At 43.6% G+C, this 14473-nt stretch overlaps 1 protein-coding gene across 1 annotated transcript in view; it reads right to left on the bottom strand.

Annotated features, from left to right (window-relative positions):
• The window catches only part of SLC12A3 (solute carrier family 12 member 3), a gene marked incomplete at its 5' end in the record, with an annotated part of 40775 nt that overhangs the window by 16145 nt on the left and 10157 nt on the right, over nt 1-14473 (bottom strand). The window contains 11 exon segments of the mRNA XM_083370667.1: nt 2245-2356; nt 2797-2896; nt 2980-3135; nt 4384-4485; nt 5997-6120; nt 8135-8242; nt 8870-9024; nt 10321-10405; nt 10931-11061; nt 11794-11905; nt 12769-12879. Coding sequence (XP_083226793.1) covers nt 2245-2356; nt 2797-2896; nt 2980-3135; nt 4384-4485; nt 5997-6120; nt 8135-8242; nt 8870-9024; nt 10321-10405; nt 10931-11061; nt 11794-11905; nt 12769-12879 — 1296 coding nt within the window.

The raw sequence follows: 14473 nt of genomic DNA, 5'->3' as shown, positions 1-14473 counted from the left end.
AAAAAGATAATCCAACATGCTAAGCTTGTTTAATAGTTACCCGTGATAAGTTTAGTGGTGGCTTAGTAGGTTGTCTGCTTTTTTTATTGCACAGGAAAGAAGGCCATATAATTCTGAAATTAAGCAAATTAGGGAAATACATTTTTCTTCTACAAAAAGGCAGCTTTTAATTTCTGAAGCAATGGTTTGCCCTAGATAAGGAAGAGTTCCACGCTTAGATTGTTTTTCCTGCGAAACTAAGATTTATAAGCCCCTCTTAGCTATTTGATTTTTTTTTAAAAAAAGCCCTTTGCTGGCCTAATTATGTAAAGGAATCAAATGTTTACCTGCTGAAATTGTCCATTCCAAGAAGGAAAGAAAAGAGAGATTGATTAATAGTGGAACCTCTCCAGAGCAGAATGTCCTACAAAGATTGTGTTTTCTCTTCTCCAGAGTTGTCTATTTTTATCCTGGCAATTAAACTGCAGGTGAAATCCAATCTAGCAGTCGTCCATTCATTTATTCTTGCTTAATTAGCTGGGGATTGTTCCAGAAGAACAAATGTTGAAAGCCAAGCGCCAAGCGTGATCACACTTCACAGCAATCCCTGTGTGTTCCTCTTAACCTCTGCAGTAAATCTATCAGCCAAAGGGAAGCACTTAGGGCTATACATTTCGTGATACGGTAGAAGGGCAGCTGTGTTAATCTATTGTTGTGCCAGATCTGAAGTTCTCATAGCACTTTTCCAGACAAACTTTGTTAAAAGGCATACATTTTCACAGCCGGACTCCTCTTGATTTTTGACATCTGAAGGTATAAATGGTGGAGGGGATGATTTAGTGCTGGCTAGCAAGCTGCACTAAAGGATCTCGCTTGGAGGTAAGCCACCGAAGCTGCTCAAATGGACACCTGCCAGCCCTTAGAAGCTGCTTTTTTGTTATTTAACACCTGCTGGGCTGAAGGCTGCAGTTCCATTTCAGGTCCTTAGCCGAGGGAGCATTGTGTCCTAGCTAAGGCTGAGGTTTCCTTTCCTCCTGAGTCAACAAAGAGTTGGAGGAAACCAAGGGCCAAAACCTTTCCGTCACGGGAGTCACTAGTTTGAGACTTTGGTGGTGTTGAGGTCCCTTTAGACTTCTCCAGATGAATTGGGAATGCAGCTAAAAAAAAGAGATGCTGTAGTGCTCTGTTTCTCTTATGATCTAGTGCAATCATCTTTAAGAATGGAGATGATTAAAATAGATGGATAGATGGACAGACAGACAGACAGACCTGCTGGTTACCTGTCAGATTGGGTAATGAAACATCTGCAAAAAAGCACCAAGGACTCCTCATTTCAATTCTGAGCTACAAATGTTTCAAGTTTCAAGTTTCAAGTTTTATTTAATTTGTATACCGCCCTTCTCCTTGGTAGGGACTCAGGGCGGTTCACAGGGCATACATAAAAAAAGACAATACAAAAATTAAAAAAGATTAAACCCATGCCCAGATAAAAACAGTAATACAAATCTAAAATGACAAATTAAAACCCATAATCCCCCGTCAGGCCAGACCAGCCATTTCAAATAGGTGGGTCTTCAGGCCACGACGGAAAGTTCGGAGGTCTGATGCCGTCCGGAGCTCCACCGGCAGTTGGTTCCATAATGCTGGTGCGCCCACAGAGAAGGCCCTCCCCCTGGGGGCCACCAGTCGGCATTCCTTGACTGGCGGCACCCTGAGGAGGCCCTCTCTGTGGGAACGCACAGGGCGGAGGGGAGTTGATGCCGGCAGCAGGTGGTCCCTGAGGTATCCCGGACCCATGCCATGTAAGGACTTAAAGATCGTAACCAAAACCTTGAACCTCACCCGAAAGACAACTGGTAACCAATGCAGCTCGCGGAGCAAAGGTGTAACATGGGAGTACCGGGAAACTCCCAAGACAACTCTCGCGGCCGCATTCTGTACCAGTTGGAGCCTCCGAGTGGTCTTCAAGGGAAGCCCCATGTAGAGAGCATTACAGTAGTCAAGGCGAGAGGTCACGAGCGCATGAGTGACCGTACACAGGGCATCCCGGTTCAGATAGGGCCGCAACTGGCGCACCAGGCGAACCTGGGCGAAAGCCCCCCTAGAACATAAAATGTTCTCTTTTATGAGAGGGAGAGAGAGAAAGACAGAGAGAGAGAAACAGAGAGAGAGAGAAAAAATAGGTGGGTAGACAATGGAAATTAGGTAGATAAAGATAGCAGATGGCTGCAAGTTCTTAGTTACGTGGTAGGAACAAATACTCACAATCAACACATTCCCGCAGATCATCAAACTCAAATTTTTTGTAAAAGTGCCTACAAAATCGACCAGTGCTGGGCGGAAATTAGGAGGACCAGTCAGGACGAGGCATTGAGGCCTGAAGATAAAACAAGGAGACATCACTACTTGACTATTTGCCCGGAACCGGCCCACTCCTAAGACTTCTGTGTGGCTACTGTTGGATTCCAGAAAGGGGGAAAGAAGACAATCACAACAAGTGGCTATCGAAGGTGCACAGATGCCCAGGTTTTCCTGGCTAAAGGGCAGGGCAGAGGTCCATCAACCTCCCTTTGCTCTTCCTTTGTCCTCCTTTGTGTAGTTGCATCCGAATTTATGTGTGACGATAGATTGAACCATGGGCAAATCATATGCACAAAAGGGATGGGGGAAAATGGTGTTGGGAATTTCTGCCAAGCATCAAGGTTCTTGGAGGAGAAACTTGATTTTGGTAAACCTTTGCTGATCAGGGGAGATACACCTACATGGCACCTGGACGAAGTCTGCAATTGAAACCCAGTGGCTTAAAAAAAACCTTACCTGTAATTCTTAATATGGTCATCCACCTCATTGAGACTCACAGAATAATTTAGGGCCATGTTATAGGAACCAGCTTGAACAGATGACCCCCAGTTTACTCCTGGGGGGAAAAATTTACCTCAGTTCAGTTCATTGTTTTATTGAGCAGTATTTTAATTTGTAAAAAAAAAAAGAGCTATGTACCAGGCTTCTTGTAGAGAACGTATCCGAGCAAGAACACCACAATCCCAATAGCAATGAGGGCAGCCCACCAGGTTAGCAGGAACATGATAATGACAGAAACAATGGCCCCAAACAGGGCTGCCCACTTGCTATAATACCTGAAGGAGGGTCTCCAACCTGAAAGGGAAAAAAAAACTTGATATGAGACCATTCATAATGCACTTTTAAACAACTCCTCAAATACTGTAAATAGCAATAACACTTAGACTTATATACCACTTCATAGTGCTTTAAACCCCTCTTTAAGCAGTTTACAGAGTCAATATCACCTCCAACAATTGGGGCCCTCATTTGACCAAACTTGGAAGGATGGAAGGCTGAGTCAACTTTGAGCCAGTCAGCATCGAACCCCTGGCAGTCGGCAGAATTAGCCTGCAATATTGCATTCTAACCACTGCACAGGATGGATGGATGGATGGATGGATGGATGGATGGATGGATGGATGGATGGAAAGGAAGGGGGGAGGAAAGGAAGGAAGGAAGAAGGAGAGGGGGAAGGAAGGAAGGAAGGAAGGAAGGAAGGAAGGAAGGAAGGAAGGAAGGAAGGAAGGAAGGAAGGAAGGGCAATAGCAATAGCACTTAGACTTACATGCTGCTTTACAGCCCTCTCGAAGCAGTTCACAGTCAGCATTTTGCCCCCAACAATCTGGGTCCTCATTTGACCAACCTTGGAAGGATGGAAGGCTGAGTCAACTTTGAGCCAGTCAGGATCGAACCCCAGGCAGTGGGCAGAATTAGCCTGTAATACTGCATTCTAACCACTGCACAGGATGGATGGATGGATGGATGGATGGATGGATGGATGGATGGATGGATGGATGGAAGGGTGGAAGGAAGGAAGGAAGGAAGGAAGGAAGGAAGGAAGGAAGGAAGGAAGGAAGGAAGGAAGGGCCATAGCAACAGCACTTAGACTTACATACCACTTCACAGCTCTCTCTAAGCAGTTTACAGAGTCATCCTCTTGCCCCCAATAATCTGGGTCCTCATTTTACCAACCTCAGAAGGATGGAAGGCTGAGTCAACCTTGAGCCAGTCAGGATCCAATTGCAGGCAGTGGGCAGAGTCAACCTGCAATACTACCTTCCAACCACTGTGCCACCACAGCTCAATACAAACTCCAGTTGCAGAAGGATGATTGGTCAGCATGTGTCCTGGTACGAGGGAAGGGCTTTAGATGGTGGGGAAAGAAGGATCAGATAAGAGAGGGCAGAGCCCTCAGCAGCACAACAGGCAGAGAGAGAGAGAAAAAAAACTCAGAAGGGATCACCCCTGACTTTATGTTTCCTGGAAGGAAACTTCTGAAGTTCTGGAACCCAGCTTGAGTGAGTTATCTTTGCTGCTAAGCCATGTGACGAAACCCCTTACCTGGTGAGTTGGTAATGGAGGCATGGAAACAGCTAAAATTGATGAGCGCGTAGGAGCACAGGAAGAAGTTGGAGATGATGGGAGCAATGGCATTCAGTTCCGCTGCAGAGATGGTGGAAAGAGAAGGGGTGCCTTTATCTGTGCGTATTATTCAGAACACAGAAATTTGACAATAAAAAAAAACAAACAACTGAGGGAGCTTAGCACAGAATTCCCAATGCGGGGCTACAGATTGTGGTAGAATTTTATCTGTCTGCAATTTTAAGTTGACCGATTGACATTTCCTGGACTATTACGAAGACTGGAACCTAGTTATTCCTTGGAATGCAATGTAATAAGTTATGGATCTGGTCTTCTACCTCCGAATTATTAAAAATGGTGCATAATTGGTAGTTCTTTGTATTTTCTTTCCAAGTAGGCTGTTGGCATTGTCCGGAAGTGATATTCTGTAAAAGCTTGCCTTGGGCAGTGGGCCTTTGGGTTACAGACCGGCCTTACTTAGTGACTGCCTTGTTTAGTGACTGTTTGAAATTATGATGGTGTTAAAAGGCAACCTAGTGACTGGTCCTTGCATTTATGACCTTTGCAACATCTCCCTGCTCTTATTTTCACTTGCTTATTTACCCCATACCACGATGCCCTCAAAGAGAAAGACGCAGCTAGAAGCAGAGGAAAACTGAAGTAAAATCATAAGCACAGTCACAGGGTTTTCATTTAGCGTCCGTTTTGCTTAATGACTGAGTTACCAGTCCCAGTCATGGTCACTAAATGAGAACTACCTTCCACCTTTCTCTAAATGTTGTTAATTCTAGATCAAAAGTTTAATTCAGAGTGCTGACTCTGAATCCCATATACAGTATATTTATTAAACTGATTCAATAACTGGCTTTATGCGATAATACTGAAATCTCTCTCTCTCTCTCTCTCTCTCTCTCTCTCTCTCTCTCTCTCTCTCTGTGTGTGTGTGTGTGTGTGTGTGTGTTTGTGTGTGTATTAAAAATGCATGGGGTTAGGAATTCATAAAGTCCTACTGCAATTGTCAGGATCACATGTAAGTTCCAGATAAGCTGATTTATTGCTGATGACTGTACATAAAAATCTAATCAACTAATGTGTCAATGCTAAATTAGTGATATATAAGAATTAATGGAATTCAAGAGGGGCTGGACTTGGAACATTTGTAAACACATAATGATTCTAAACTGAGTCCTCCCTTGACTCCGCCCCCAGTCTCTGCCTGCTCTTTTCCTATATCAGTGTTCTCGAACTGAATCAATAAAGTAAACAACCCCCTATAAGCACCTGCATTATTAGTGAAATGATGCAATCCATGGGTTCAGTTTTAGAACAAAATAAAGAACTCTTTGCCCAATGTATTTCCTGACACGTTAGCTTTAATGAAGCTATAATTCAGTTCCGGGAATTCTTGGAACTCCATCCTTTTTTTGCCCCTCGATAAATCTCGCTAAAGAGTACTCTGAGAACTGTGCTTGAGGATGAAACATTTTATTTCATGCCACTGTCAAAGGAACTGATGCCTCTTCTTTGCTTAGCAAAATCCCCCAAGAGCAAGACCAGGTTCTTTGTGTGAAGAAAATCTTTGCCAACCTTACCAATCAGAATGAAGCCAACCGCAATGAGGTACGTCAGCATGTAACCCCTGATTGGCTCATTGTTTTTCCCATAGCCCTTTCCAAAAAAGCCAATGGCCGGGTAGAGTTCATCCTTACAAAGACACTGTTGGGAGAACAGAGGGACAGTTCACGCCAACTTCTCAAGTACGCATGGATTCCCACAACAATTGCCTAAAACGTTCATCGTCTGAGGCTAGGGAAGGACAGGTTGGAGCTGGCTCAATAGACACACCCACACTTGACAAATAGCACCCTAAATGTGTGCCATATGCCTTCAACTATATATCAGAATCTGGTAAACGCGTAGCTTTTCTCTCTACCCAGTTTCCCCGAAAATAAGATCCAACCGGAAAATAAGCCCTAGCATGATTTTTCAGCGCACTCGTAATATAAGCCCCACCCCAAAAATAAGCCCCAGTTAAGATTATCAGCCAGACAGACGCATTTAGTACCATATTTTCCCGCATATAAGCCCTAACCGGTAAATAAGCCCTAATGCGTCTTTTGGAGCAAAAATATAAGACCTGGTCTTATTTTGGGGTAAATATGGTAGCTTTTACTCAAGTCTCCTTTTAGATCAAATATATGCCAATAGCTTTCTCCTAATGCCTATTGGCTGGTCTCTTTTCTATATTGCTGTATTCTATTAGCAAACAGGACATAAATCTTCCAGTCAGTAAAGCAAGAAGCAAACAAACAACATCAGCAAAGGTAGGATTAAAAAAAGAAATGTTATATTAAAACATTTCTTTTTTTAATCCTACCTTTTTGGAAGCCCTGAATCCACCCTTTATTGCTGGCTGTCAACTGGTCTGGACTGCAACATTAAGCTTCCTAAAGGAGACACATATTCTAGAAATATTTATTTACAAAACCCCAGAGCAGAGCAATCTATTCCTAGAATAGAATAGAATAGAATAGAATAGAATAGAATAGAATAGAATAGAATAGAATAGAATAGAATAGAATAGAATAGAATAGAATAGAATAGAATAGAATAGAATAGAATAGAATAGAATAGAATAGAATAGAATAGAATAGTAGCTGGAAGGGACTTTGGAGGTCTTCTAGTCCAGCCCCCTACTCAAGCAGGAGAACCTATACCATCTCAGAGAAGTGACTGTCTAGCCTCTTCTTAAAAATCTCCAGTGATGGAGCGCCCACGATTTCTGGAGGGGAGCTGTTCCACTGGTTAATTAATCTAATTTGGCTCTACATGTTCATTGAACTGAAATTATTCTTTCCCTGCTGTTTTTTTCCTTGATGGCCCTATGTCAATTTTGTTGTATTCCTAGGTCAAAATTCCAGACAGCAGATTTCTTGTTCTTCTGAGAAGCCACATCAGAAAACTACAGCCAGATGACCATGGCTGATCTCAGAAGCTAAGTAAAGTCAACTGGAGTTAGTATTTGGATGGGTGAGTCTCAGAAGTCTAATGCTGCTGGGAAAAAGAATCCCATCAAATCACTTCTGTACTGTTGCCAAGAACTCTGTTCGATTTTTATTTTATTTTTTTATTTTAATTCCATTTATATCCCGCCCTTCTCTGAAGACTCAGGGCGGCTTACAAGCTTAGCAGTAGCCTTCATTCTATGTATATGCCTGCTTATTAGGGCTTTTCACACACAACCCAAGCAGCATTATTACAAAGTCAGCTTCATTGCCCCCAACAATCTGGGTCCTCATTTTACCTACCTCGGAAGGATGGAAGGCTGAGTCAACCTTGAGCCTGGTGGGACTCGAACCTGCACTAATTGCAGGCAGCTGGTGTTACTTAAGGAGGCATTAGCCCACTGCTCCACCAAGGCTCTTCGATGCAGTTATTTAGCGTCTCTTCTACACACCAAGAGATGAGTCTGACTTGGAACCATTTTCTCCTTTACTCTGGAAAACCTGGCTGCAGTGACCAGAAAGTTGTGTCCTTCAAGTTCTTGTCTCCCAAAAGATGGAACTACACCTCCTATCATTATAGTCACCAAGACAAGGGCGGATAATTGAGGATGATAGGAACTTGGTGGCCCCATTCAACCCTTCCAGCTTTAGGATTCTCTGGCCAAAATGGCAACCTGACACTGGAGTTTTATTATCTTCTCTGACAGATCAATAATGCATCTCACCTGGAAGACTTTGGGGGCTGAGACGAGGCATGCCAAAGCCGAAGAGAGGGTGGCCCCAAAAATTCCAGCTGTGATGAGAGGGGCAAAGCCAGAAACCATGCTCATGGTCTACAGGACAAGCAAAGGGTAGACAATTAGATCTGAAATGTGAATCTTGCATGCAGATAAAGACATAGAAGCTTCCCTCTTTTTATAATTGGAAAAGAGAGAAAATAGTGCTTCAATAGCCTTGCACGTCCCTATTGACTAAGGTGGTTTATTTTGACTTCCTTCCATCAGCAAGTACACTACCTGTCAATTCTACAATGTGCATGGCTGCAGCCATTTTTCTTCTCATTCTAGCTTGCCACATAGAATGGAGGGAGGGAAGGGGGTTGCCCAGGTGCTTCGCTAGTCAAAATAATGTTCTGTCCCATGGGAACCAAGGTCATCTACTGCTCCCGCAACCAGGGACTGGGCGTTGTATAAAAAAGCCCACCAAATGAATATATTGGGGGACATAGTTGCATAGTTTTGTGGATGGGACATTATATTTTGTAACTGGGTAATTATTACTTGTGTATTCAGACTGGGTTTCACTTTTGATGGTGCCAATACTTTGTAACTAATAAACATGTTCTTTGAGGTATTTCCCAGCCTCGGAATTCTGCTTTATTTGCCTCTGTCAGAACCATGACACTACCTTTGTCTATAATTATACAGGTAGTCCTTAATTTACACTCTACAGTTCTATACCTGATAATAATTGATGAGTCCATGTTGACAGCTATGGGTCTGTGTACACTCCGTGAAGTTCCAGCCATAGCCACAAGCAATGCCTTCACAACCCATGGAACCAGTGAGGACAGTATCATTAATGCTTCCAGAGGCATCACGGACAACACACGAACCTAGGAAGAACCATCAAGGTTAATTTCCTACTTCTTTTCCATTCTGTGTTTCCAATGGAGGCTCTAACAGGGTGAGATTCAAGGTTTTGGTAATGGTTTTTAAGGCCCTACATGGCATGGGTCCGGAGTACCTCGGGGACCACCTGCTGCCGGCGTCAACTTCTCTCCGCCCTGTGCGTTCCCACAGAGAGGGCCTCCTCAGGGTGCCACCGGTCAGAGAATGTCGGCTGGTGACCCCCAGGGGGAGGGCCTTCTCTGTGGGCGCTCCGGCTTTATGGAATCAGCTGCCAGTGGAGCTCCGGACGGCACCTGACCTTCGCTCCTTCCGACGCGGTCTGAAGACCCATCTATTTGTACAAGCTGGCCTGGCCTGATGGGGATATGTTGGGGTCTTAATAGGATTTTTAATGGGGATTTTTATATTGTATATTGTTACCGACTGTTTTAACTGGGCTATTATTTAATTCTTTTTTAATTTTTGTATCTTGTATTTTTATGTATGCCCTGTTCACCGCCCTGAGTACTTCGTGAGAAGGGCGGTATACAAATACAATAAAACCTAAACCTAAACCTAACTCTTTTAGGAAGATCTCTGCAGCTTTGTGTATTGTGCTTTCGCATCAGCCGGCACCGAAAATCCAAAGAGGCAGAGGACACTGGAAGAAATATTTGTGGGATTTTCCACAAATTTCCATTTCCAATCTTCTCTGATTGCTCTCTGCCCTTAGGCTGTGAAGCATTATTTGCTTTTTCAAAGACATTTACAGAACCAAAAGCTTGGGAGATCATTACACATGGGAGGGGAAGAGATGGGAGTTAGAATTTTCACATCATCAATAATTAGACAACATTGTACACAAGACACTGCTGTGTGTGGTGCAACAACTGGATTGAAATGTAAAAGTCCACACTTGTTTTATCATTTTGAGAGTCTAGAACAGGGATCCCCAACATGGCCAGTTTATGACTTGTGGACTTGAACTCCCAGAATTCTGGGAGTTGAAGTCCATAAGTCATAAGGTGGCCACGGTTAGGGACCCCTGGTCTAGAATTCAATCTGAAAACATCTGTGTGTCTAAACACTTCTAGATTTTGCTCATGTTTCCTCTTAGAAGCATAACCAAAGGGAGACCCCCTTATAGCCTTATTCCCACCCTCTGTCCCTGGCGCCATCTTGCCTGCTGGTGAGTTTTTTTAAAAAAATTACAAAAACATTATGTGCTAAGTGGTGATGCTGAGTTCACCCCACACAAATTTTGTCCTAATATGTGTAGCTGTACCTATCTGTAAACATACCAATTGTAGCTGAAAGAACCAGATATGACACGGTTGTCCAAAAAATAGCCATGAGGGTTCCTTTAGGAATTGCCACAGCAGGATCCTGGCCAAGGGAAACAAATGACAATTTGACAACTCAGACTGATGGTTGGTCTGATGTTAATTCTGGTGTTAATCCCTAATTCCATCCATTGCATATCCTTGGCAGGATGCAGGCAGGTATAGTCATTAAGCAAATTAGCCTTAGTTCTCCTAATATTAAAGGTAAAAAGGTAAAGGTTCCCCCACACATGCATGCTAGTCGTTTCCGACTCTAGAGGCCAGTGCTCATCTCCGTTTCAAAGCTGAAGAGCCAGCGCTTGTCCCAGGACGTCTCCGTGGTCATGTGGCCGGCATGACTAGACGCCAAAAGCGCACGGAACGCTATTAATATTAGACATCCCTAATTAATTAATGGTTCCCTTCACTCCTAGGAGACCCCACCAGTTATGGTGGTATGGGAGACTTGACATTTTCTGAGAGTTTGTATGCAAAGATTGAGGTGCACAGATGACACCCGTTACTCCAAGATGTCCCACCTGGCCAGGTACCCCTTGTCCTCCCTGTGGCCCCAGCCAACCGAGCGTACCTTCAAGTCACCTGAAATGTTGGCTCCTGCCAAGATGCCAGTGGCTGATGGGAAGAAGATGGAAAACAAACCAAAAAAGCTGCCATCAGGCCCTCGCCAATTGGGAACAAAGTTCTGAGCAAAAATGTTGGCTGAAGGAGAAAAAAAAAGGAGTGTCCAGGTTTATGAAGTGATGCTTGAACTCAGGGAAGCGCATGGAAGGAGAGGGGACAACCATGTCCATGCAATCAAAGTCTTGCTTCTTGAAGACAAAAAATGAAGGGGCACCGCTTCCACCATTTATTTGGGACTGCCCTCTTGAATTTTTTTGACCCTCCCTACATTGTGCCTGCTTGTACTCCTTTTAAAGGGGTGTTTCTTAGCCCTGGCTGGCACTGGAACTCTGGGAGATGAGGTCCACATGTCTTAAAGTTTCTATGGTTGAGAAGTAAATGTGGACTTCAACTCCCAGAATTCCTCAGACAACATGGCTGGCTGTTGAATTCTGGGAGTTGACGTCCACATGTCTTAAAGTTGCTAAGGTTGAGAAGTAAATGTGGACTTCAACTCCCAGAATCCCTCAGACAACATGGCTGGCTGTTGAATTCTGGGAGTTGAAGTCCAAGTGTCTCAAAGTTGCCTAGATTGAGAAACACTGTTTTAAAGTATTATTTATTTATTCGGTCATCAAAAATAGCAGTTCAAAATGAAAGTTTTCAAAGATGTCTGGTCCAAAACCTGGGAAAGGAGTAGTTAATAAAAGCACATAAGCCTCTCCATCCCCGTCCGCTTCTTCCCATTCCACCCCTTGCACCAAATCAAAGTGTCCTCGGGCTTTTCAGCTGCAAACTGTCCCTTCTTCAGCCAACCTCTCTCCCACTCACCTCGGTAGCTGAAAAATCCTTTGGCCTGCTTCTCCTCACTGGGTGGAATAACCGTCCCCACCAGGTAGTTAATAAACGAAATCATGATCACCACGAAAAAGAGAACTTGAGCCTTGCAAAACCAAGCAAACAATACATGAAGGGTAGTTTGAAGAGTTTAGAATATCTATCTTCCCGGATCCGGTCTCCTTTATACAGCCAAGTCCATCATGACCAGTTTAGATGGCAGCTGCCTTCCCCCGACTCAGTACTCCCTCTAGGTATTGGAATACAAACCCCATCAGGCCTAGCCTAAGTGGCCATGTAGATAGGTTTGATGAAAGCACTCATTCTCCCCATCCACTTGAGGATTCTTCAGAAATGTTGGCCATCCCCTTCCAATGTGACAACTATTTTTTCCCCATCTTGATCTCTATTAATTTCTAAATGTCCATTCTCCTCAGCCAGCATGACAAAAGGACTTTCTTATCCTGGGTTTACTTAACTCAGGATTCCACAAAATGGAAAAGAGCTGGTGGGGAGAGTGAGCAGTTGCTCCAGTTTTGGACATGGGAATTTTGCTCTAAAATTAGAATGGGTGAAAGTCTCCATCAATTGCTCTTCTGTTACCAATCTTCTCCAATTCGTGAACCTCTAGGTGTTTGCCAGTTTGGGCCAATACAACTGAAGAATATGAAAACTGAATCCGCAAATATTGCCCTCCACTGATTTTTGAAAAGCTTTCTGCAAGATCTCAGCTCAGACCTCTACTCGGAGTAAGCGCCTTCTCCCCAATTTAAGTAGCAGCAGTAGAAAAGAGAGACAATAGGAGGTTCTAAAAGAGGTTGAACATCCATACAATCCCATCCCACTTTGGCGGAGTTGGCCTTCCTCATCACTCAGTCATGATGGCCAAGAGTTATGAGAAGTGTAAACCATGGAAAGACACAATCATTCCTCTTCCATCTTCCCCATTTCCCACAATAACACACTTACCTTGGCTTCCCACTCCATCCCCGCCAAGGATACTCCAAGCAGTACTGTCACAGTGACAACCCCAATGATGCGGATGTCATTGGTAGGGTCCACCATGCTTGAGTGATATTCCTTTGGAGAGAAAAATCCCACCCTCAGTCACCTGCCAATCTTCTGGATTGGGCTAAGGGACTGTCCGTCACTCTACAGATGGAACTTAAGATTTGAAAAAGCAAAAGGGCCTGATAGATTCCTAGCAGGTCCCTAGAAAGAGAGTTTAAAAAACAAGAGAAAAAGAAGAACAGATGTTTCAGTTTCCATAAATCTTACAAGGCAGAAGCTTTCTTTGAGCCCTGAGAAAGATGATAGTATAAGAAGAAGCTCAAGATGCCTCCTTGCAGTAGAATAGGGAGGGAAGAGGAAACACAATCAAACTTGGAAGATTTTGTTACAGTAGCCTATATCAACGTTTCTCAATCTTAGCCACTTGAAGATGTGTGGCCTTTAACTGTCAGAATTCCCCAGCCAGCCATGGGGAACTCTGGGAGTTGAATTCAACACATCTTCAAGTGTCCAAGGTTGAAAGCACTGACCTATTTCAATCAAGTATCATTCTAGTCTTCTTGAGGAATGGCTTTCTTAACCTGAGCAGCCTTGAAGAGCTGACACTGTATTCTTCTGAAACATCTCTTGGACTTCCCAACCTTGTCTAGTCCATAGCTTTGAGAGATGAATAGAATAGAATAGAATAGAATAGAATAGAATAGAATAGAATAGAATAGAATAGAATAGAATAGAATAGAATAGAATAGAATAGAATAGAATAGAATAGAATAGAATAGAATAGAATAGAATAGAATAGAATAGAATAGAAGCTGAAGGGTCCTTGGAGGTCTTCCAGTCCATCCCCCTGCTCAAGCAGGAGAACCTACACCATTTCAGACAGGTGATTGTCAGTCTCCTCTTAAAAATCTCCAGTGATGAAGCACCCATGATTTCTGGAGGCAAGCTGTTCCACTGGTTAATTGTCCTCACTGTGAGGAAGTTTCTCCTTAGTTCCAGGTTGCTTCTCTCTCTGATCAGTTTCCAACCATTGTTTCTCGTCCTTTCCTCTGGTACTTTGGTGAATAATGTGACCCCCTCTACTTTGGGGCAGCCCCTCAGATAAAGGAACACTGCTATCATGTCTCCCCTATTTCTTCTTTTCTTTAGACTAGCCAAACCCAAGTCCCATAGCCGTTCTTCGTATGTTTCAGTCTCCAGGCCTTTGATCATCTTAGTTGCTCTTCTCTGAATTTTTTCCAGACTCTCTACATCTTTTTTGTGATATGGTGACCAAAATGGGCTGCAGTATTCCAGGTGTGGCCTCACTAGGGCTTTGTAAAGCGGTACGAGTACTTCGTGTGATCTTGATTCTATGCCTCTGTTTATAAAATCCAAGATTGTATTACCATTTTTGGTTGCTGCTGCACACTGCTAGCTCATAGTCAAGTGATCGTCCACTAGGACTCCAAGGTCCCTCTCACGGTTACTGTTTTTGAGTCAGGTCTTGCCCAGTCTGTACTTGTACCTTTGGTTTTTCCTGCCTAAATGTGAGACTTTGTTTTTCTCCCCATTGATCTCCATTCAAATACTAACCCGCTTTTTCAAGATCAGCCTTGGCTAGGTCTCCCATGATCCGAAGTGTAGGATCAATGAAAACATGCCCCAATCAAGCAAAGCAAAG

Source organism: Vipera ursinii (assembly GCF_947247035.1).
Source record: "Vipera ursinii genome assembly, chromosome: 10".
Taxonomy (NCBI): Eukaryota; Metazoa; Chordata; class Lepidosauria; order Squamata; family Viperidae; genus Vipera; species Vipera ursinii.
This window is presented reverse-complemented; position numbering and strand designations above follow the sequence as displayed.